The sequence below is a fragment of the Triturus cristatus genome, chromosome 2_2 (assembly GCF_964204655.1).
Source record: "Triturus cristatus chromosome 2_2, aTriCri1.1, whole genome shotgun sequence".
NCBI classification, from domain to species: Eukaryota; Metazoa; Chordata; class Amphibia; order Caudata; family Salamandridae; genus Triturus; species Triturus cristatus.
Window position 1 is genome coordinate 152,393,970 of NC_140582.1, and position 26,334 is coordinate 152,420,303.

General features: G+C 47.9%; 1 protein-coding gene across 1 annotated transcript in view; it reads right to left on the reverse strand.

Moving 5' to 3' along the window:
- TECRL (trans-2,3-enoyl-CoA reductase like) overlaps window positions 1-26,334 on the reverse strand; it is a 659,246-nt gene that overhangs the window by 486,595 nt on the left and 146,317 nt on the right. The window contains exon 2 of the mRNA XM_085641139.1: window positions 2,967-3,018. Within this exon, the coding sequence (XP_085497265.1) occupies window positions 2,967-3,018 (52 nt within the window). The remainder of the gene's footprint in view (window positions 1-2,966; window positions 3,019-26,334) is intronic.

A 26,334-nucleotide genomic window follows, 5' to 3' on the forward strand; every position in this document is an offset into this window, starting at 1 on the left:
ATGTTTTTCCCAGTCTTTCATTATCCTGATGCTGCTAAAGGGGTTTATTTGCGTGGAAATACATTTTTATTGTTAAAGTCAATGCTAACCACTGTGTTATGTTCTGAATCTGGAGTTTGTGCTTCTCCAGACCAGGCACTTTTTAAAAATGCCTACCAGTATGAATGACACGTGAATCCTACACCTTGTAGTCCCCTTTGCCTTATGTAACATTTTCTCTACACTGATTTACAAGTATGATTCATTGTCTCTACATGTGTGTGATGTGAAGTGCTCTGACATCCTACAATGGTATGAGAGATGCTATAAAACAAATGGAATAAATGTGACAGATGTGCTATGGAGAGATGAGAGGCGCTGTTGAGGGTGGTAAAGGAATCATTGAAGAACCCCATCAAAGACTGTTGTATCCTGGTGCATATTAAGGTCATCATTTACTAATCTTTAAAAGCTAATACAATTCAATATATAATGATAAATGTGTTGTAGAATGCACCATTGATTCCCAACTTTTATTGGGGGAAGAGGCCACTTGGTGTGCACTGTATGGGGACTGGTCTGAAAACATTTGCCAGGGCTGCTTTGGGTTCCCACTCTGGCCCTGGCAGGAGCCTTGTACTGTGAAATAAAACTAACTATGCAAAAGTTAATCACAGAGATGCAGCACCAACCTTCCCATTAAATTTTCCAGTTTTTTGCAAACTCTTTTAATATAAAATACTAAAATCCTTAGTAATTAGAGTTTTTGTTTTTGTGTGCACATTTGTGTTTTTTTTTTTTATTGCTCTTTTAATGTTTGAAATTTAAATCATACAAATTGCTGGGGTCCCCAGCTTCCAGTGGTGAGTCAGTGGGGGTCCTCAGGAGTCAAAAGTTTGGGAACCACTGTGCTAAAGGAATCGCATATTGTGATTCCCTGTTTATAGTCATAATTTTAGGTAATTGCTATTTTTTCCAATTACCTAAAATTGCGACTACACAGCCTTTCACACATCTTGAAAGGCTGCCTTGAATTCGCAAATGGACAAAATTATCAATTTTAACTATTTGCGAATGCAGAATTGCTTGATGCATGTGGCCCTAAGTCTGGCATTCCAATAATACATATGGGTGTTTGTGTGGATCCACTTGGCACAATGCAACACAAAGAAAGGCAAGGTGTTTTTGTGTTAAGAAAGAGGCACTTTTCCAGCACAAAACTTCATTCATGGTGAATAGTAAATATCATGCACCTCTCTGCAACACTTTGCACCAGCGCAAAACCTTTGTAAATCTGGGACCATGTCTCTGATACACAAAATATTTGATATCGTTTTAGAACTGGAGAAAATAAAGGGTGTTATGAACGGTGCTCAAATTACGTCGTCGCTCCAAGAGGGTCATGGGTTTCTATCTTACAGTGGATTTCTAAGCATAGGTGACTTAAACTGAAGAGGGTTTCAATTCTGGAAGATTAAATCAGCGTGGGCCTGCACAGTATGAATTTTATATGACATTTTTCTCAGATCCTTAATTAATGATACTTGAACTGTTTCAGTTGTACCCGAGCATTACCACTTTCCCAGAAAACTGTGGAAAATATATATTTCTTTCTGCAGCACAACTCAAATGTGTTGAAGCCAATTCCGTTTAAGTTAACAGAATGTAAAGATGAAACAAAATCCAAAGTAACCTGTCTTTGGGTAATAGGTTCACCCTATAATAAAAAACGAAACTTGTGAAGCTATGTGTAAGAAGAGTTGTTGTGACACGAAATGGGGCCCACTGTGTTTCCTTGCTGGGTATGGTCGTTAATGACCCGGTATGATTGTTAATGTTGAAACATAAATGATATATTTTTTGGAGAGAACGTTATTTATTTAACCTAACTGATTCAAAAATGTTTCTAGTGTGAAATTAGTTGGGGGGGGGGGGGCTTTTCTGCCTGTAATTAGTTGCATGTGGTGAGAATCAGCAATGAGGTTTGGGGACCTAAAGTTATTTTACATCATGAGACTTTGACTCAGCTCAAGACAGAGAAAGGCAGAAAAGGGAAAGTGATGGGGGAACGGATGGAGAGAAAGATAGGAAAACAGTGACAAAGGGAGAAAGCAGGGTGGAAAAGAACATGGAAGGGTGAGATAAAGAGGTAGGAAGTGTAGGACAGTAGAACAAAGAGGCATGTGGGAAAATAATGACTAGTCTGCATTGGTATTGGGCAAACCAGCACTTAGGGGCATATTAGCAACAGACGGCGAAAAATATCGTAAAGCGTGCTTAGCGTTTTCATATTTATGGCCGTCTATCGCTGGTATTTATCGCCTGGTTAGCGCGTTATTTACAACGTGTATAACCTAGGTGATAAATATTCCAGCGTTAGCGCAAAAATGGTCAAACATCGCTGGAAAACCAGCGATGGTCACTCAAAAACAGCGAAAACATTGCTGATACGGGCATGTGGTCGTAACCACATAATCCACATCCCATGTAAAGTATACCCTAGTCTGAATTTTAACAGATGTTAAAATCCAGAGCTAAGGGCGCGTTAGCACGAGTAAGATTATCGCTACGCCGGATTTTGGGTCCTTGTAAATATCGCGAAGCTGGTTTAGCGATATCTTCCCATGGAGTATTGTCAGGCACGCCTCCTTTGCATCTCATTAATGATGCGATGTGAGGCGTGCTAACAATGGGCGCTAAAACAAGAAAACACCTGTTAGCGTGTCCTTGTAAAGAAAGCGATAATATTATCGCCGCTTTTTGCCCGAAAACGGACGCAAAAGCGGCGATAATATTCTCGTCAGCCCTTGATAATATGCCCCTTGGTGAGCTAGTGGCGGGATACTGAGAAACAATGTGGACCCTGCTACTTTTAAACAATAGGGACCTATTTCAACCAAATAGTTACGGATGGTTTATGAGTAGGTATATGTTTATCCAGAGCAGGTGTTTTTTTTGTTGGGAAAACTAGTCATTTGTCTACTTACAAGCTTGATGAACCCTGTGCTTTATGTCCAGAAGTGTCGACAACGGATGTACCTGAACACAAAAGAGTGGAGACAAGGAAAATGATTTAATATGTGTTCTGCTCCACAGCATTTCTGTATAAAGACTGAACAAGCAACACATCATAACATGAAATCAATGTATTTTGCTGCTAACATGTTTTTGCATGACATGGTCTTCTCAGTGGCACATAAAAGTGTTTAGTCAGGGAAAACGTGCACACTGCAGAGGAATATGAATACAAATATAAACATGGCGGGACGTAATTAAATAAATGGGTTAACTTTTCAGGACAGTTAGTTGCTTTTACAGTGCATACACTTTCATTTTTTACATTGCTATACTTCTTTACCAATCCAACAAGAACAAATGATGGACAGAATGCACAATGTCAAACATTCTCTCCCAGGGCAGAGATCTGGGCCTAAATCCATCCAGTGCTTAATTTGTAAAACATTAACTGCCAGGGCTCTACCCGGGAGGCCACTGCAGCTTGCACCCCCCATCGCCCTTGTCACCGCTGCCAAAAAAACTACTAATCATCTCTCTCGCATGTAAATGCGACAGTCAGATTATTCCAGGTCCCCAAAACTAAAGGAATGGCTGGGGAGGCAGGTATGAGCAAATTGTAATGTATATTGTATTCCTAAACAACCGTTGTTCTGCTCATCTCTAAAATAGATGAGCAGCGCCACTATGTGTTAGACTGTTCTATGTATGGTGTTGACAATTAGGTGCCGGTGCCGAGCACCGGAAACCAATTAAGTGCCGGTGCTTAGCACCGGAAAGCCCCGGCTCAAATTAAGCCCTGAATTCCATAGTTGTTTTGCTCCCCATCGCAATTCCAGTTCAGACCCAGCCATATGCAAATCAATCTTGACCCTGCTTCCCATGGGAACAGCCCAGCCAGAACGGCCAGACTAGGTCCTCCCTGGACTGGAAACAAGCATCCTGGGATCGGTTTCGGGACATCACCCCTCATCAGCCAGGCTGGCTTGACTCCTGTGGCATGGTACTTTTTACCAATGCAAAACTAAAATGGGAGCCCTCAAGCACTTCCTTAAAAGTCAGTACAGTCAATATTGATGAAATATGGAGATAGCAAATGTTCACTTGGAGTTTGGTTGAAAAATGTAAAGCCCTGCTTGCGTATGTCCATCATTATTCTAATTAAAAAAAGGGTTCAGCCACGCAAAGGCAGATGCCATTGGCACTCCCACAGGGGCGCTTGTGTATTCTCTTAAAGGGTGGTGGTAAGAGAATCAAGTACATTATTGCTAATAACCTTTAAACTACACATGAATGTGTGTCCAGACCACTGCCTGTTAAATTACTATTGTTTCTGTTGTCACTGTCTATTTTTATTTCAGTGTATTGCCTTTTATTTGTATAGTTCTTGTTACTTCCTGAAGGTGTCTAAGCTCTTTAGTTTGGGACAATAGTAATTACCCAATAAAATAGGTACTAGTTTCACAAACTCATAAGGATGCTAAGCTAATTGGACTACGGTTGAAGATAGAACTCTACTTTCAAATGGAGTGACTGGGCTTCCCTAGTCTTCGAATCATATAGCTAAACTACACTCCTAGTCTTTGCTAAATGTTGCTCCCTACTCTAAAGTTCATGATTTGGTATTTGGGTTTAGCCTAACTTGCTGTCACTGCCTGCTGGGAGGTTTTCAATGCCTTCAGTCTAAAACAGAACCCCTGCCACAATAAAATGTTGGCCTGGCACTGAGAACAGGAGCTCATGGTTGTAATATTCACTTAAGGTCACAAATGATGTGTCCACATGCACACCCATGGTAGGTCTGACTGTGCCAACCTGCAGCTAGCCATTAACCATAAGGAGGGCCTATTCCCTGTTTGGTCACCCACAGAGTACTCATTCTGTACCAAGTACTCATTAAGAGCCTGATTTAGATCTTGGCAGGCAGGTCAGTCCGTCACAACGGTGATGGATGTCCTGTCTACCAAAATATAATAATCAGTCGTGATCTGTGCAGGTAACTCCGGCGGGGCCGGGTGGGGGGGGATTTCGAGGGACGATGCTGAGGGAAAATTAAATAAATGTTTAATTTTCCCTTGCCATAGTCCATCGGACCCCCCCTCCCAATGTGGCCCCACCGCTGTTACCTGCACGGACCGCAGCAGATAAAAATCCAATTATATCCTAGGGGATTTGTATTTCGGCGGAGGAGATATCTGTCACTGTTGTGACGGAGTAACCCGTCCGCCAAGATCTATATCAGGCCCTAAGATACAATGCTGCAGAGCTATTGACCTAGTGCAACACAGAATATTATATTAATGCAATTAACTTACCAGTAGCAGTGTGTCACTCCATACCGGTGCAGGATTTCACTTTGTTCGATGGCCCTGCAAAGTTTATTGGCACTATCTACTTTAAATTCCTATTTGACTAACAAACGCATTATATTATCATCCAGATAGCACTATCTGTTCAAGCTCCCTTCTGACATCTACCAAGAATATATAAATATTTCAATTACTTCTATTACGTGGGTACCTGCCTCCTAACCATTCTAGTAATTGTTCATACATGTAATTTTACTCGGGGTGCAAAATAATGGCAAAGCAAAATCTTGCAATGTATTAATTGAAATTATGTCCGATTCTCTTCTGTTTCATATTGTAACTTTGAAAGTTATGTATTTTGGGTTGAACGATCAAATTATGCTTCTATCAAAATGCACAGCAAACCATTTACAATCTCTTCTGTTTTCTGAAAACAAGTCATACCACACCCAAAAAGCAGACCATATTTTGGTTGTTTGGTCGCAGGTTGCTTGCATAGTGCCACTGTGTATCAATGTATTGACCAGTTTGGATTTCAAATCTAATACCACACCCCTTAAATGCATGTAATTATCTATACTGCATAGACACTCTACTCCTACAACCCTGTCCCTTTAGTTCAGAGTGGTTACTCTTGATCGTACTGAAAGCTCTGGATTCCTCCATTTTCCAACATACCAGATATATTTAGTAGACGCGAAGATGCAACTTATATGATATTTCAGTCTATAGGTGTGAACTCTCTGAATGAATAGGCAAATCATTATTTAAGCAAATAACAAAGACTTAGGTCGCAACGAATTGGAAAAGTCTCATTGCACGATCAGGTCACACATTAGACATAGAGCTTTATTTAGAATCTGGCAGATTCTGGCACAAAAGGTGGTGGATTTCCCTTCTGCCCTACATAGAGTGTATGGGGTCCCTATGTACTCCAAATAGAATGATGGGGACATCTATCGCTTTTTAACAGCTTTCCCACATCCAACAAACTCTAAATAAGGCCCTAATCCCCACAAACACTGTCACATCATTTGACTTAGCAATACTGCCACAGTAGAAGTTGGAGCCCTCCTCAATAACTTTCCAACTCCTACACATGACAGCTGCTCAGTGTACCCACAACCAGCAACTGGTTCCATTGCAGTAAATTAAGAGAAGGGTCCCTGTTCTGGGATATTACCAAGACATTGGGCTATATCACCACATGAATATAAAAATACCCAAAGAAGTGCAAAAAAAAACAAATACATTGTGTATGTCAGGCTTATAGTTCTGAAAATGATGGGTGAAAACATAGAACACTAACAGCAGCAATCCTTCAGCGTGGCACATAAGACACAATGCATATGTCACATACCAGTTTACTACAGAGTTTTTACAAGGTCAAAAATAGTTAATTGTGTGAATGAAACAACTAAACACACATGGTCAATGTTAAATGTTTTGGCGAAGAACAAATCTGTAAAATTTGGAAGGCACCCCCAACACAAAACACACAATATTGCCATAAATGATTGCCTTTCTTCTAAACAAACATAATATATGAGACAATAACATATCAACCAGGCTTCTCTCCTTATATTACAGATGTTCACAGAATATTATCCAAATACCTTCAAACACGTAAAAACAAATGAAATATGAAAAACATCAATATGAAAGTCTTTAACTTACTCATAAAACCTCATCAAGCTTCATGTATTTATGAAATATACTTGTCCCTTACCGTGCTAATCTTTTTGACAACCTCCCCACATCTAGGGAAGAGTTTTCTGTAGCGTGAAGCGGGCAATTGAAAACCTGTTTCTTGTCCTAGCCAATTACAGACCAATATCAAATCCCCTATGCACCAACAAATTTAGCAAAATAATATTAACATGACATTGCAGAATAGTTTAGTCTTTTAGGTGTCCATAAGGCTTAATATCATAGGAAGAAATCAATCCAGAGAGGCCACCAATAGATAAATTCTCCTCATCAAACTCATTGAAGATCACAAGGTACTGCCTCTTTTGCTTCTCACTTCAATATACAAAATTATAGACCACTGCATGCTACAAAAAATATTTGAGGGAGTGGGCACTTTTATAGGTTGAATAATATCAGCTAAATATTAGTCTACCTCATAGACCTCCTTAGCATTTAGCCCAGAAAAAAATATTTGTTATAGGTGCCAAAGCACCTGACCTCTAAATTTATACTCTATACTGTGCCTCCTCTCTTTTCCACCCTCCACCAAACTGCCCACCCCACTACACACCCTAGTACCATACATTCTACCAAACTAACCATTTTGCTATACACCAGACAACATTCCATATTTAATAGCTTTCACACTTCTCCTCACATCATAGTCAAACACAAGCAAACATAATCCAGCACTCTCGACAAGCTCCACATGCCACAACATTCCACTCTAAATTACTCCACCCCCAAACTCACCTAAGACATCTCCATATTGCACATCCTATACTGTAGTAGTACACTGAAAGTCATACCAGTTCCCAATAATATGTAATCATGATCCCATTCGAGATACCATATGAGTGTATCATAATCATGAGTAGTCAGCACTCAAATTCATTCTGTGTGATTAATATTGCTAAGGAGAGTGGAGTATGGCATATTTAAAGTACTCCAAATGAAGAGTTTGTGTATCGAATGTGCATAATAGAGGTCTATGTAATATTCATATGTTAAGGTGACAGGAGAAGTTAACAAAATGTGCCCAATTTTTGAGGCCAACTAATTAGAATGTTAGTGTGTAAACAAATGTTTAACATTTATATGTGTAACAAGAATTATTTTCATACAGGCGCATTTAGAATGACATCTTCATATTTGTTTACAAGTTATTAATGTATAAAGCTGCATTTATTGTGTGTGTAGAAATGTGCACATATTGTTTAACCTGGCGCACTGTTAATGTTGACTAGAGTGGGCCTCGAGAAACAGTATAGTTCATGCTCATGTGAAAATCTAACATGTAATTCGTATTTAAACTTCAATGCAGAATGCATTTTCTTGTATTTTGTTTCCCCTGCTGGTACAGATAAGATCTCATTAGTTAGCATAGAAGACATTTGTTTATTCATTGGACAGCAAGTTATGAGAAGACGAAATTGTCAGGGAGGGGTGCGGTAATATGCAAGGCGAGTTCTCATGAGAGAGGAGAGGAATGACCAAGGACTAACGAAGTTGCAACTTATCGATGTGAGAAAGGTGGTGGAAGTATCCAGTTGTGCCAGATCCATGGACATTCACTAACAAGGGTAACGTGGGGTTATCTACCCTGAATGAAATAGAAATGTTATGCTGAACGTAGTGTGGGACAGAGGAGTCATCTTAGAATTTCACGGAGAGCAGATCTATGCTTCTGCTTGCGTGGCTTTATGCTACCTGACTCATTGTTGGAGTGCCTTCTACTGAAGGCTCCAACAGCTGGAACTTTTCTGATTTCACCGTTACCAAATGTTTCTTAGCTTAAGGTTGCACCTTTTAATGTAATGGATGGAGACTCATGCTTACTTTGGAAAAACATCTGATACAATTTAATATTCAATTATTTTTCCTGATCATCTGTATCATCATCATAGAGTTAGTTGTCTGCTTTGTATTATATAGGGTACATTTCTTCAAGAGATTTTGACTTACTTTGGTCTTTCTGTATTTCTAAATGATCATGTTGAGATTGGTCTATATTGACTTGTTCCTAAATTTATAATTAAATCCTACTAAACTCAGATTAAGTTTTCGAGTAGATTACTGTGTGACCACACTGGTTACATTGTATCGAGATGTTAACAAGTGATAGTTTTCTCCCTTTACCTCTCATGCTGCTATAAAGGACGTCAATCTGGAGATAAATGTTTGAATTGGCCCGAGGTCTATCAATATTGAATAATATGCCACAAAATTCCATGAACGTAGTTCAATGAAACTTCCCATTTTGACAGAATAGTACAACTGGGGAGTACTTTGAATATTGAGGTAAACGCTTTACCACTACTTCTATCGTAAAAATGCAATATGGCTGTTAATGAATGTGGCAGGGCATTATTTTATCTGCCTGTCTGTCTTTTTAAAATAGTTGTGGGAATGTACACATGTAAAAAGTATTGGCAAACGTTTTGACGTTTGTATTGTGAAAGCAGATGAATTTGAGAGCTGGATACATGAGTGATTGCATAGGGGATGGAAGAGTGAATTGGTGCATGGATGAGTCGCTAGATTGATTGGCGAATGTATGTGTGTAGCCTTGAACTTGTCATCTCTGAAGCAGAAGAGGGCTTGGCAATTTGCTACCCGAGCAGAAGTGTGTTCAAACATTCATTGACTCTCTTTGACTGACGAAAGTAATGCAGCGTCTATATTTTGGGAAACAAAAATACAGATAACTGCCTTGACAGATGGGTTACACATTTCTTCAGATTTGAGAGGCTGAAGATGAAGCGGCTGTCATAAATGCTGTCTCTGGTATTCTGCTTCAGTAGCGGAAAACGCATATCCAAGGTGCAATGGAGAAGCACAGACAATAAGATATCAAATGCATTTAATGAGAACTGAAATATAAGCATCTCTGAACACCTATAGCTAGGTGTCTATGGAGAGCCCGGAAAAAGAAGTTGTGTTTCCAATGATATTGAATCGATTGTTATCAGCAACAGAAGTAGGACGCAAGAGCACGATTGAAAGTGTAAGCATGAGAAGTCTGCTGCGTCAGAGCTTGCTCAGAAGAATGGTCATAGATTGTCCAGATCAGAAATTGGGGAAAATAGCATAATAGTGCCATTAAAAGTAAGCTTAATACAAGCCTGCCCTCAAATAACAATAGAAGGCTTAGCAAGGTCTCAATAACCAAATGTTTTGTGTGCTCGCTATCCACGTGGTTTTAAATATCTCTGAATGAGCATAGTGTAAATATCCGGTCATTAGATAACGGAGCAGAAAAAAATATCCCTAACAGCAAGGGAAGTAGGAAATGAGAGCAGGATAGAATGTGCAAGCATTGGACTGGTTTAGTATGGGGATACCATTTTTAATAAGGCTTGCTGTTTCATCGCGCTTTTTCACAAGGGACCATGTACTGACGGAAGATGGGATGTCTATTATTCTGGACAGAAACGGTAAGCAATCATAACTCTCCTTGAGTAAATTAAAAATACCTAATATCCAGAGTATATATCCAGAGTGAAGAAAATGAAGTCTGTTGTCCACTGAAGGGGCATCAGTTTTTAGGTCATGCCTGCCGACAACTCACATACATGGTCACTTGCCGACAATCTATTGAGTCTCAAACAAAAAAACTCTAAAAAGGTGCTTTTAGCCCACCAATTACTTACCATTCATTGGCATCATTATCACATTTTTTTACTGCCTTCTAACTTGCAGCGTTTGTGAGGCCTTACTTCCTGCGTCACTTCCCTTTCTTTGGGTGGAGCATGGACCAAGTACAGATTGATGTATCTTAATTAGTGTCTGTCCGCTGCTCACGCTGTGATTGAGGTACTATTTCTCTTTTTTGTTGGGCCGATCTGGGCCTGAATGCTATGGGTTCTGACATTAATATTGCACTAATGTGACCCATTATAAGATGCAACCCCTATAGGATATCCTAATCAGCTTACTTCCACCCTGCACACTATTGCTGGATTTCAAGTCTAGGGTTGGGTCTCACATAGGTGTAGCTGAATTGGGTTCCTATATTTACTAGTCACTTTTGTTAAGTGATCAAGGTTTTTAGACAGGCTGAGTTTGTTGGGATACATTTTTTGAGGATATGAAGCTTGTTTTCTCTTTAGGACCTGGTGTCTTGTGGTTGTGCAACAGTATTGCCTCTGCACGTGCTGCTCAGGTGCTCTGGCAAGAGACACCTCTACAGAGATCAAAGAATTCAAAGTGCTCACTGACAACTATAAACAATGTTTGTGTGGAATATTACTGTTAGCCTGTCAGAGGAAGAATCCTATGTATGCAATACATCAGCCCACCTTCTGTGCAGCATGACTAAAAGTGATTAAAAAAATAAGTGCTACAACGCAGTCAATGTTGGTCATGCCATAACACTTTTGTTTTACTTAAAATCATGCGGCACAGCAGCCAAGAAGCTATAAAACATGGCTTAAAAACATTGAAAAGCCAAATAGTAGAGCTATTTGGCTTTGTCGAGGTTTTCTTTGCCATGTTGTACAGCTGAGTGGCTGCTGTACAGCATGTTTGAACATTAAACAAAAGGCTGTATAGCGGCCATCCTTTACCATGCCATAACACTTTTAAGGCTCAGGAAGCGGGCCATGTGACCCCATCTCTTTTTTGCCACAATTGACCCCAGGAGATGGTGTCCCTGTGGCTTTTAATGCTCAGGGGGTGGGTACCTGTCCCCCCACCCCCTCCCATCTAACATGCAATTCGGCCCCAGAGGATGAGGTCAGCGGGACTTATAGAGACCCCTAACCTTATTTTTAAAGTTATTCCTGGGGAATTAGGTCCCCGGGTCCCAAATCAACTCTGGGAGGGGGCCCCCAATCATGCCCTCTCACCCAATATTTTTAAACCTTACAACAAGGGCAAGGCAGGCAGGGTATCCCTACACTGCCCCCTATATATTCTTTTTTTAGAAAATTGCAGGCCAGTGGACTAAGTACCCGAGTCCTGTAATGGCTGCCAGCAACATTTTTCTTCATGTTGCTGTCAGCCAATCAGAGTGCACACTCACAAAAACATCTGACTGCTGCGGGAGCAACATTGCCCAAGGGAAAAAACACTACTGGGCCAATCAGAATACTCTGTTTTTAGAAATTGGGTTTGAGGGGCTCAACCCAACAGTCCAGATATAAAAACATATTTGATATTTAATATCACAAAAACTACTAAATGGATTTACACCAAATCACAAATATCATGGTCTCTGGACTTAGATCTAGGTCCCAGCCAAATTTGGTGTAATTCCGTTCAGCAGTTTTTGCAGTAGCACTTCTTAAAACATCTACAAAAAATGCATGGGGATTTTGCCTTTTAGATCTTCTTTTCCTCTTAGTCCCTGCTTGATGGATCACCCCAAAACTTTCAATACACAAACTAGCCAAAAGCAAAAAACCTTTTGGAAGGTTTTGTGGAGTTGTAAAATGACACCAAAGCTGTTAGCAAAAAAAAAGGCCTTTCCTATGGAAATGCTGCACTAACAATTCAGTGCTGACCGCCTCTAGGTGTTATATATATTGCTGTAATATTGTTTGTATTTTGGTGTTTTATTGCATACATTTATTATTTAATTTTATTTTAATAATGTTCATTGATGTAAAATAATATTTTAAATTATGATTCCAAAGTATCTTTTTTCAGGTTGTGGTGTTTATATGGTTATTGTGTAGGTAGAGTTTTTTCAAATAGTTTTATATTAATTATTGATACTTGATTAATTTGTTAACTTTCGTATATTTTTAACTGTTATGTTTTTTCTAATTATTTATTATGGTTTACTTTTTATGTACTGGAATGCAAATTTGTATTGTGGAGTTAACAGTTATATTAGGCAGGCAGTTTGTGCTTTAAGTTATATATTAACTGGCATTAATAGATGTATGTTTTATTTTTTTAAATATGAAAATTATTATTTATTTGTTTAATACTTGTGTAATTTCTTGACTTTTGCATTAAAGTTTAAGTTCGGCTATGTGTTTTTGGGCAACCTTGATGAGGAGTTTTTTTGTGTTCATTTTTAAATTAACTACTAACTTTTAGATTAAAACATTTTAATTTATTTACCATTATTTTTATTTTCTTTAATGGAATGTGTGGTACTTGGTGGTCTTGATTAGGTTATTAAATCATTATTTAGGGACCGATTCCGATCCGGTAAAACCCGGGTACGAATGGTCGTACGGAGCGTTTTTTTCCGTCCGACTCGTACCCGGGAAAAAAAGCCTACAAACTTGCAAGTACGATTCGCACAGAAATACCATTTCCGTACAAGTCGTAAAAAACACAGACCGGCAAAAAAATACATACAAATCTGAATCTGGATGGCGCATACGCGATGTCCGGACGGAGTCAGGCAGCGTTCTACGGACCAGCAAGTACGATTCGGGCCGACGTCACTCCGCACGCAGCATTTTTTACGGGAGCCAAAAACTGCCGGGAAATTGAGGATGACGCGAACAAGGAGCCCCGGTACGCGACGGACAGCGATGGACCCCAACCTACGCCTCATCCCGGCCCTCATAGCCTACCACCTCGTGTGCATAAACCGACGCAGACGCCGCAGAAGGTCAGAACAACCCCCAGGGGCAAAGGGGGGGTGTGTGTGTGTGCAAGGGGCAGGAAACATAACCCACACCCCACAAATTACTAATATATCCTGCATATTAATTACCTCCATCGTCTGATCACTTCGGGGGGCATGTTCACCAATCCCATGTCCCACCACAATGGAAGTGGACGTGGACGTGTACCCGTCACCACCACAATGGTGGTACGGGACGTACCCACGCCCCAGAGCGTGGGTACGGGCCGTACCACCATTGCAGTGGTGATGTAGGGGTACATGTGTACGGACCGTACCCATGCCCCAGAGCGTGGGTACAGGCTGTACCACACCTACCCCTACGTCACCGCCACAATGGTGGTACGGCCCATACCCACGCCCCCAGAGCATGGGTACGGGCTGTACCACCATAGCAGTGGTGATGTAGGGGTACGCGTGTACGGACCGTACCCACGCTCCCCAGAGCATGGGTACGGGCCGTACCACGCGTACCCCTACGTCACCGCCACTATGGTGGTACGGCCCGTACCCACGCTCTCCAGAGCATGGGTACGGGCCGTACCACCATTGCAGTGGTGATGTAGGGGTACGCGTGTACCGACCGTACCCACGCCCCCAGAGCGTGGGTACGGGCTGTACACGCGTACCCCTACATCACCACTACAATGGTGGTACGGCCCGTACCCACGCTCCCCAGAGCATGTGTACAGGCCGTACCACCATTGCAGTGGTGATGTAGGGGTACGTGGGTACGGACCGTACCCACGCCCCCAAAGCGTGGGTACGGGCCGTACACGCGTACCCCTACAGCCCCAATACATGATGGATACAAGGCGTACACACGCCACGGATGTAGGTGTACGGCTTGGTGCAGCACATCAGCTGTAAATTGGGGGTGGTGTATGGCCAGGACAGCAGTGTACCACAGCAAGGACGCAGGTGGGTGGGTGGGTGCAGAGGACCCCCAGCAGTGCCCAGACATATGAGGGGTGGGTGCCTATCACTCCCAGCAGTGCCCAGACATATGAGGGGTGGGTGCAGAGGACCCCCAGCAGTGCCCAGACATATGAGGGGTGGGTGCAGAGGACCCCCAGCAGTGCCCAGACATGTGAGGGGTGGGTGCAGAGGACCCCCAGCAGTGCCCAGATTAATAAGAGGGTTGGGTGCAGAGGACCCCCAGCAGTGCCCAGACATGTGAGGGGTGGGTGCAGAGGACTCCCAGCAGTGCCCAGACATATGAGGGGTGGGTGCCTATCACTCCCAGCATTGGCCAGACATATGAGGGGTGGGTGCAGAGGACCCCCAGCAGTGCCCAGACATATGAGGAGTGGGTGCCTATCACTCCCAGCAGTGCCCAGACATATGAGGGGTGGGTGCAGAGGACTCCCAGCAGTGCCCAGACATATGAGGGGTGGGTGCCTATCACTCCCAGCAGTGCCCAGACATATGAGGGGTGGGTGCCGATCACTCCCAGAAGTGCCCAGACATATGAGGGGTGGGTGCAGAGGACCCCCAGCAGTGCCCAGACATATGAGGGGTGGGTGCAGAGGAACCCCTGTAGTGCCCAAACATGTGAGGGGTGGGTGCAGAGGACCCCCAGCAGTGCCCAGACATATGAGGGGTGGGTGCAGAGGACCCCCAGCAGTGCCCAGACATATGAGGGGGGGGTGCCTATCACTCCCAGCAGTGCCCAGACATGTGAGGGGTGGGTGCAGAGGACTCCCAGCAGTGCCCAGACATATGAGGGGTGGGTGCCTATCACTCCCAGCATTGGCCAGACATATGAGGGGTGGGTGCAGAGGACCCCCAGCAGTGCCCAGACATATGAGGGGTGGGTGCCTATCACTCCCAGCAGTGCCCAGACATATGAGGGGTGGGTGCAGAGGACCCCCACAGTGCCCAGACATATGAGGGGTGGGTGCCTATCACTCCCAGCAGTGCCCAGACATATGAGGGGTGGGTGCAGAGGACTCCCAGCAGTGCCCAGACATATGAGGGGTGGGTGCCTATCACTCCCAGCAGTGCCCAGACATATGAGGGGTTGGTGCCTATCACTCACAGCAGTGCCCAGACATATGAGGGGTGGGTGCAGAGGACCCCCAGCAGTGCCCAGACATATGAGGTGTGGGTCCAGAGGACCCCCAGCAGTGCCCAGACATATGAGGGGTGGGTGCAGAGGACTTTCAGCAGTGCCCAGACATATGAGTGGTGGGTGCCCATCACCCCCAGCAGTGCCCAGACATATGAGGGGTGGGTGCAGAGGACCCCCATCAGTGCCCAGACATATGAAGGGTGGGTGCAGAGGACTCCCAGCAGTGCTCAGACATATGAGGGGTGGGTGCCTATCACTCCCAGCAGTGCCCAGACATATGAGGGGTGGGTGCCTATCACTCCCAGCAGTGCCCAGACATATGAGGGGTGGGTGCACAGGACCACCATAGCAGTGGTGATGTAGGGGTACGCGTGTACGGACCGTACCCATGCTCCCCAGAGCGTGGGTACGGGCCGTACCACGCGTACCCCTACGTCACCGCCACTATGGTGGTACGGCCCATACCCACGCTCTCCAGAGCATGGGTACGGGCCGTACCACCATTGCAGTGGTGATGTAGGGGTACGCGTGTACCGACCGTACCCACGCCCCCAGAGCGTGGGTACGGGCTGTACACGCGTACCCCTACATCACCACTACAATGGTGGTACGGCCCGTACCCACGCTCCCCAGAGCATGTGTACAGGCCGTACCACCATTGCAGTAGTGATGTAGGGGTACGTGGGTACGGACCGTACCCACGCCCCCAGAGCGTGGGTACGGGCCGTACACGCGTACCCCTACAGCCCCAATACATGATGGGTACAAGGCGTACACACACCACGGATGTAGGTGTACGGCTTGGTGCAGCACATCAGCTGTAAATTGGGGGGGGTGTATGGCCAGGACAGCAGTGTACCACAGCAAGGACGCAGGTGGGTGGGTGGGTGCAGAGGACCCCCAGCAGTGCCCAGACATATGAGGGGTGGGTGCCTATCACTCCCAGCAGTGCCCAGACATATGAGGGGTGGGTGCAGAGGACCCCCAGCAGTGCCCAGACATATGAGGGGTGGGTGCAGAGGACCCCCAGCAGTGCCCAGACATGTGAGGGGTGGGTGCAGAGGACCCCCAGCAGTGCCCAGATTAATAAGAGGGTTGGGTGCAGAGGACCCCCAGCAGTGCCCAGACATGTGAGGGGTGGGTGAAGAGGACTCCCAGCAGTGCCCAGACATATGAGGGGTGGGTGCCTATCACTCCCAGCATTGGCCAGACATATGAGGGGTGGGTGCAGAGGACCCCCAGCAGTGCCCAGACATATGAGGAGTGGGTGCCTATCACTCCCAGCAGTGCCCAGACATATGAGGGGTGGGTGCAGAGGACTCCCAGCAGTGCCCAGACATATGAGGGGTGGGTGCCGAAAACTCCCAGAAGTGCCCAGACATATGAGGGGTGGGTGCAGAGGACCCCCAGCAGTGCCCCGACATATGAGGGGTGGGTGCAGAGGAACCCCAGTAGTGCCCAGACATGTGAGGGGTGGGTGCAGAGGACCCCCAGCAGTGCCCAGACATATGAGGGGTGGGTGCAGAGGACCCCCAGCAGTGCCCAGACATATGAGGGGGGGTGCCTATCACTCCCAGCAGTGCCCAGACATGAGAGGGGTGGGTGCAGAGGACTCCCAGCAGTGCCCAGACATATGAGGGGTGGGTGCCTATCACTCCCAGCATTGGCCAGACATATGAGGGGTGGGTGCAGAGGACCCCCAGCAGTGCCCAGACATATGAGGGGTGGGTGCCTATCACTCCCAGCAGTGCCCAGACATATGAGGGGTGGGTGCAGAGGACCCCCACAGTGCCCAGACATATGAGGGGTGGGTGCCTATCACTCCCAGCAGTGCCCAGACATATGAGGGGTGGGTGCAGAGGACTCCCAGCAGTGCCCAGACATATGAGGGGTGGGTGCCTATCACTCCCAGCAGTGCCCAGACATATGAGGGGTTGGTGCCTATCACTCCCAGCAGTGCCCAGACATATGAGGGGTGGGTGCAGAGGACCCCCAGCAGTGCCCAGACATATGAGGTGTGGGTCCAGAGGACCCCCAGCAGTGCCCAGACATATGAGGGGTGGGTGCAGAGGACTTTCAGCAGTGCCCAGACATATGAGTGGTGGGTGCCCATCACCCCCAGCAGTGCCCAGACATATGAGGGGGGGTGCAGAGGACCCCCATCAGTGCCCAGACATATGAAGGGTGGGTGCAGAGGACTCCCAGCAGTGCTCAGACATATGAGGGGTGGGTGGGTGCCTATCACTCCCAGCAGTGCCCAGACATATGAGGGGTGGGTGCCTATCACTCCCAGCAGTGCCCAGACATATGAGGGGTGGGTGCACAGGACCCCCAGCAGTGCCCAGACATATGAGGGGTGGGTGCAGAGGACCCCCAGCAGTGCCCAGACATGTGAGGGGTGGGTGCAGAGGACCCCCAGGAGTGCCCAGATTAATAAGAGGGTTGGGTGCAGAGGACCCCCAGCAGTGCCCAGACATGTGAGGGGTGGTGCCTATCACTCCCAGCAGTGCCCAGACATATGAGGGGTGGGTGCAGAGGACTCCCAGCAGTGCCCAGACATATGAGGGGTGGGTGCCTATCACTCCCAGCAGTGCCCAGACATATGAGGGGTTGGTGCCTATCACTCCTAGCAGTGCCCAGACATATGAGGGGTGGGTGCAGAGGAACCCCAGCAGTGCCCAGACATGTGAGGGGTGGGTGCAGAGGACCCCCAGCAGTGCCCAGACATATGAGGGGTAGGTGCAGAGGACCCCCAGCAGTGCCCAGACATATGAGGGGTGGGTGCCTATCACTCCCAGCAGTGCCCAGACATGTGTGGGGTGGGTGCAGAGGACTGCCAGCAGTGCCCAGACATATGAGGGTGGGTGCCTATCACTCCCAGCAGTGCCCAGACATAAGAGGGTTGGGTGCAGAGGACCCCCAGCAGTGCCCAGACATGTGAGGGGTGGGTGCAGAGGACTCCCAGCAGTGCCCAGACATATGAGGGGTGGGTGCCTATCACTCCCAGCATTGGCCAGACATATGAGGGGTGGGTGCAGAGGACCCCCAGCAGTGCCCAGACATATGAGGGGTGGGTGCCTATCACTCCCAGCAGTGCCCAGACATATGAGGGGTGGGTGCAGAGGACCCCCATCAGTGCCCAAACATATGAGGGGTGGGTGCAGAGGACTCCCAGCAGTGCCCAGACATATGAGGGGTGGGTGCCTATCACTCCCAGCAGTGCCCAGACATATGAGGGGTGGGTGCCTATCACTCCCAGCAGTGCCCAGACATATGAGTGGTGGGTGCAGAGGACCCCCAGCAGTGCCCAGACATATGAGGGGTGGGTGCAGAGGAACCCCAGTAGTGCCCAGACATGTGAGGGGTGGGTGCAGAGGACCCCCAGCAGTGCCCAGACATATGAGGGGGGTGCCTATCACTCCCAGCAGTGCCCAGACATGTGAGGGGGGGTGCAGAGGACTCCCAGCAGTGCCCAGACATATGAGGGGTGGGTGCCTATCACTCCCAGCATTGGCCAGACATATGAGGGGTGGGTGCAGAGGACCCCCAGCAGTGCCCAGACATATGAGGGGTGGGTGCCTATCACTCCCAGCAGTGCCCAGACATATGAGGGGTGGGTGCAGAGGACCCCCACAGTGCCCAGACATATGAGGGGTGGGTGCCTATCACTCCCAGCAGTGCCCAGACATATGAGGGGTGGGTGCAGAGGACTCATAGCAGTGCCCAGACATATGAGGGGTGGGTGCCTATCACTCCCAGCAGTGCCCAGACATATGAGGGGTGGGTGCCTATCACTCCCAGCAGTGCCCAGACATATGAGGGGTGGGTGCAGAGGACCCCCAGCAGTGCCCAGACATATGAGGTGTGGGTCTAGAGGACCCCCAGCAGTGCCCAGACATATGAGGGGTGGGTGCAGAGGACTTTCAGCAGTGCCCAGACATATGAGTGGTGGGTGCCCATCACCCCCAGCAGTGCCCAGACATATGAGGGGTGGGTGCAGAGGACCCCCATCAGTGCCCAGACATATGAAGGGTGGGTGCAGAGGACTCCCAGCAGTGCTCAGACATATGAGGGGTGGGTGCCTATCACTCCCAGCAGTGCCCAGACATATGAGGGGTGGGTGCCTATCACTCCCAGCAGTGCCCAGACATATGAGGGATGGGTGCAGAGGACCCCCAGCAGTGCCCAGACATATGAGGGGTGGGTGCAGAGGACCCCCAGCAGTGCCCAGACATATGAGGGGTGGGTGCAGAGGACCCCCAGCAGTGCCCAGACATATGAGGGGTGGGTGCCTATCACTCCCAGCAGTGCCCAGACATGTGTGGGGTGGGTGCAGAGGACTGCCAGCAGTGCCCAGACATATGAGGGTGGGTGCCTATCACTCCCAGCAGTGCCCAGACATATGAGGGGTGGGTGCCTATCACTCCCAGCAGTGCCCAGACATATGAGGGGTGGGTGCCTATCACTCCCAGCAGTGCCCAGACATATGAGGGGTGGGTGCAGAGGACCCCCAGCAGTGCCCAGACATATGAGGTGTGGGTGCAGAGGACCCCAAGCAGTGCCCAGACATATGAGGGGTGGGTGCAGAGGACTCCCAGCAGTGCCCAGACATATGAGGGGTGGGTGCCCATCACCCCCAGCAGTGCCCAAACATATGAGGGGTGGGTGCAGAGGACCCCCAGCAGTGCCCAGACATATGAGGGGTTGGTGCAGAGGACTTTCAGCAGTGCCCAGACATATGAGTGGTGGTTGCCCATCACCCCCAGCAGTGCCCAGACATATGAGGGGTGGGTGCAGAGGACCCCCAGCAGTGCCCAGACATATGAGGGGTGGGTGCAGAGGACTCCCAGCAGTGGACAGAGACATGGGGGGTGTACATCATTATCAGATGACCACAGCTCCATGGGTGAATGTACGTATTCCTATCTTAGGACAATGAGGATAGTGCCATAACAACACATCACTGACAGCATTGTCCCACTCCCAGGAGGAAGGAGGTCTTACCCCACTGCATGACACACCACATGTGGGTGTGAGGACAATTAACACATGCATACCCACCCCTGGCAGATGCAGCACAATACACACACTGAGATCATGCCACAAGACTGTATAGTGATGTCAATGCCTAACAAACTAAGAGAGCCAAAGAGAACACACACTGTCATGTACATCCCAGGACTGATAGGAATGTGCAGGTGCTGGGCTAGCCACCAAGATGTTGTCTGTCATGGAAGGAATAGTGTGGAGTTCCCACAGATACAATGCCCACAGTTGTGAGTCAGGTGTTCAAATACCCAGCAGAACAAGTACCATATGTGTACTAGGCTGGGATTACACACATGCATTGTGTGGAAAAGGGACCATTTATCCATGAAGGCATGGCAAAATACTCTGTACACAAGTACAGTGAGTACCAAGGATGGCACAGACAATGCAGGCGGACACATTGCTGAGCAAGCATGCCCAGAGTTGAAGGGATCCATCACCAACAAAGGACATGTAGACGCAGGGCAACACAACAATTGTGCAACTCTCTGCAGGGGAGATGTCAGGTGCCACAGAGGAAGGAACACCCCTTGGGACAATGTCTCCAAACACAAAAAACATACACGACAAAGAATCTTTGCAGAGATCGCGTGATGGCACGCAGATACCAGGTTCCACCCCATGAGCAGCAGACCACAACATTTCCCTGAAACATAACACATGCCCACAACCCCAACTCCTGTAGCATCAGCATCAACATCAATACCTGAAATGCAAGACTTTTCCAAAGAAAAAGAAAATGCTTTATTCAGCATGAAAATAATAATGTGTAAACAAGACTATTCACAAAGGCCAATGGCCAGTCCATATCAGCAGTCTTTGAGGGGTGAGACATGGCCATGTGTCTCCCCTAGCTTGCCTGCACATCACAAAAGTGGTTCGTCGACTGGGGGGGGGCATCATGTGGGGAAGGACCAGGCACCACAGGGACAGGAGGGGGAAGGGTAGGACGGACGACTCCACCACAGGGGGTGGGGCAGCGCCAAAGGTGGAGACAAGCTCAGCGCTGCACACTTCTGCCAGTTCTTCAATCGTCTCCCCTGCACCCGGAGAAACAACAGGCCCCAAGGAGGGGGGGGGGGTCGGAGGGATGGGTTGCAGCGCTACTGGGGGAGGTGGTGGACGGGCTCGGGGACTTAACTCCCCTACCCGTGGAGTGCCGTGACCGTTTGCGTCCAGGTGAACTAGTGGGGCTGAGGCCCAGCCCAGCAAAGTATGCCTCCTTCTCCGAATCTGGGGCAGGGGAGCCAAGGGGAGTGACATCGGAGGGACTGGGGAGTGAGTCATGTGGATGAGGACTGTGGCTGCGTGCCTGCCTGTGTGCCCCAGACCCAGTGGGTGTGCCTGCTACCCCCTGAGTGTGCGTGTCAGGAGGTGTGCGCTTGCCCTTACGTGGTGGTGTGCTGCTTGTGTCTGGTGGGGTGCGTGTTTGTGGATTTCTGGGTGTGCTTGGGACAGGCATGGGTGTTGGACTTGTGGATGGGCCAGAGGTAGGGGGGGAGGCAGTGCTGCAGGTGACTCGCTACTGCCATCAGTGACGAGTCCAGGGACCTCAGCAACATCCGTTGGTCAGACATCGCTGATGACATGCCCTCCATGGGCCGTACACGCGTGAGTACATGGCTATCACTATCGTTGGGGTACCGTAGGGCCTAGTGATATGGCACGTACTCACGCGTGCACGGGCCGTACACGGGTGAGTACGTGCCTATCACTATGGTTGGGGTACCATAGGGCCTAGTGATACGGCCCGTACTCACACGTGTACGGGCCGTACACGCGTGAGTACGTGCCTATCACTATGGTTGGGGTACCGTAGGGCCTAGTGATACGGCACGTACTCATGCGTGTACAGGCCGTACACGAGTGAGTACGTGCCTATCACTATGGTTGGGGGTACCATAGGGCCTAGTGATACGGCACGTACTCATGCGTGTACAGGCCGTACACGCGTGAGTATGTGCCTATCACTATGGTTGGGGGTACTGTAGGGCCTAGTGATACGGCACGTACTCACGCATGTACGGGCCATACACGCGTGAGTACGTGCCTATCACTATGGTTGGGGGTACCGTAGGGCCTAGTGATACGGCACGTACTCACGCATGTACGGGCCATACACGCGTGAGTACGTGCCTATCACTATGGTTGGGGGTACCGTAGGGCCTAGTGATACAGCATGTACTCAGCGTGTACGGGCCATACACGCGTGAGTACGTGCCTATCACTATGGTTGGGGGTACCGTAGGGCCTAGTGATACGGCACATACTCACGCGTGTACGGCCCGTACATGCATGAGTATGGGCTCTACACACGCCCTCAGAGCGTGTGTACTGCGTTTCACTGCTTACACTGGTGATAGGAGGCGCACACGAAAGGAATGGAGGTGTCAGACTCGCACAAGGCTGTACATCAAGTCATTGTTAGTGCAGTCCTTCATGTGCAGGGCCTAGGTGTGTCAGGCAGTGATGTGGCACATGTCTCCTCATGTTGTGGCACAATAGATTTGTGATGATCTGTTTACACATGTCATATGTGATGGGGCACTACGTGGCACACTTCCCCTTCACACTTTGCACATGTCTGCATGTGCGACACACGTGTCAAGCACTGCATCACTGGTATGGCACAGTCAGTAACACCTGCAACTGTCCCTTGATGGCAGGTACACAGATAATTACACCTCACATGTGACTCCCAGTGTGCCACGATGTGACTATGTCATGTGTGTGTCATGTGTTCCCATGAGCTTTCCGTTGGTGTTCCGTCAACTCCATCTGCTGTTGCAGCATCCAACATGTGTATGTGTGCATTTGTGCATGACACACATATACGCACACCATGCCACATGTGGACTCACACGTTACATGTGTCATGATGGTTCGAAGATGACTTCCTGACATGAGGCAATGTCTGCGTTGTCTTAATGTCTGTGACATCAGTTTTTGACATGAACCCCTTAATGGAAATGTATGTCATCTGTCCATTTCCAGATAACATGTGACCTGTGCGGCTAGACTCCCGCCAGCTGTCTGTATGAGATGACATCCTTCTAATGCTGATATGTGGATGTCTGTCACTCATGTAATGTGTCTGGCTTGTCACTTACACTGGCCAACAGCTATTTCATGGCATGTCACGTCAACATTACCATGCAACTCTTGTGGCTGGCTCTTCGTAGGAGTTTCACCTGGCTGGCCCCCATGTCCTCGATGTATTGCACAGCACAGACTCTGTATTAAGCAGATGTGTATTAGCTGTTGAACATGTGCTCACCTCAGTGACATTGGTGTGGTAATGTACTCACTCTTCGTTATTCCTTCAAAATCTCTGCAGGGCACCGCCTCTCCCCAGACAAATGCCAGACCTGGATGCCATGCGTGAACATGACTGCATACGCAGATACAGATTCTCGCAAGAGTTGATGGAGGACTTGAACCGCCGGCTTGCACCACACCTCCAACCACAACACAGGTATCCTACAGCTCTGACCCCAAGGTGAAGGCAGCCCTACATTTTTTTGCCACCGCAACATTTCAATTGACCATAGTTGATGTCGGTGGCATGTCCCAGACTATGTTCAGCCATGTCCTGCATGATGTTATAGAAGCCATGTTGTTGCACCTGTATGAATTCATCCATTTTCCCACTCGTGAGCAGTTGACAGGTGTCAATGGTGAGTTCTATGCCCTGGGAGGGATGCCTCATGTAATTGGGCCATTGATGGGACACATGTGGCTTTGGTACCACCACAGGCACAGGAGGTAGCCTTCCGTAACCGTAAACATTACCACTCCATTAATGCCCTTGTGGTGTGTCTTGCTAACATGCTGATTTCCCATGTCTGTGCACGTTTTCCAGGGTCTGCACACTATGCATACATCATGAGGCGTAGCAGGGTGCCAGAAATGATGCTGCAGCTGCACGAGGAACGAGCATGTCTTGTTGGTGGGTATACTCTGTTAGTCCTGTGTTCAGCGCTATCTTTGTATCTTACGGCATCTCCTGACCACTTCTTCACATGATGTTTCCATGTAGGGGACTCTTGCTATCCCAACATGCCATGGCTGATGACGCCTCTCCGCAACCCCAGAACAGCCGCAGAACACTGGTACAACGACACCCATGGGCAGACGAGGCGCGTGATTGAGAGGACGTTTGGACTCCTGAAGAGCAGATTCCGGTGCCTCCACAAGACTGACGGCGCCCTCCCATATGCCCCGGTGAAGGTCTGCAAAATCTTCATTGTGTGCTGCATGCTGCACAACATGGCAGTGGAGAAGGCCGTGCCACTCATCCTTGATTCGGATGAGCAGGATCATCCACCCGTGGAGGATGAAGGGCTCGGGCACGGGGCAAGTGAGGATGAGGATGAGGATGAGGACGAGGACATCCGGAGTCAGCTTATCCGCAACTTCTTCTCATGATGGTGAGTCCCTGTGTCTGAGTGTGCACGCTTTGAGCCTTGTGTAGCATGTGTTGCAATGTGTGTGTCGAGCTGACTGTGTGCTAAGTGACTTGGAGGTCTGTTCTGATGTGTCATTCAAGTGATGATGTCATTCCACACATATTAGCTGGGACACTAAATTTGTTAAGGGCATGGTGACAACATCATTCCTGTAGAGTACTTGTACATGTCTGCGGATTACTAGCTCTTCGCTGACTTGTTGTGTGTCTGTCCTCCCCAGGTTCTTGCGGCTGTCATCTGCTCATGTCATCATTGCCCTCCTGCTATTCCTCATGAGTATTGCAACGTGTGCTGGATCAGAGTTACATGCACAGACATGGTGACAAGTCATTTGGGGTAAGGAGTGCAGCAAGGCATTTTGAGGGTGGTACATGTTTGTGATATGTGGGGACTGCTCCTGTGCGTGTTGTGTTACCATGCATACATGTCGACTCACCATGGGCCACATGACGTGTTGCATGGCTCCCATGAATTGATGGTCAACCTTCCTGACAGTCATCTGTAATGGTGTGTGGATTCTGATGATGGCATCACTGTGTGTATAACGGCTCCAAGGAACATACGGGATGCTAATGGTGGACACAGTGTGTGACATCCCCATATGAGACTAAATGGGGAATTGTAGACTCTCCGTGTGCAGCAAGGGGTGTTAGGCTCAACCCCTTCACTTGTGTGCCAGCTCAGTAGGATTTACACATCTGTGTGTTGAAGGGGGTGTCCAGTGTAGGTCACACATGGTCAGCCAAATGACCTGTGAGTCTGTTCCAATTGATGCATTTCCCTTAGTGTGCGGCTGAGTAATAAAGGTGTTTGTGACACTCCAAGGTGCCTCATCTCTGTCAATGCAGGTCTCTTGCCACTTTGCATGCGGCATATCTGGCATAGTTGTGGAAGATGATGCATAGGAGTCCATGTGTAGTTTAGCAACATGCATGCAGTTGTTCATGGGTTAGGCTCTCTATTGTGCATGAAGTACATGGTCGTGTATGTTTTTGGCATGTTGGTCCGCACAATGGGCCACCAACAGCTGCTGAGGGTGTGTCTCCTGTGCGCAGGTCGGCCTTCAGTTTCCTGATCCGGTGTCATGCTTCTTTGGTGATTGTGCATGCATTGTCTCTGGGTGTGCCATGTGACACTGGACACTCCTTACTTTAC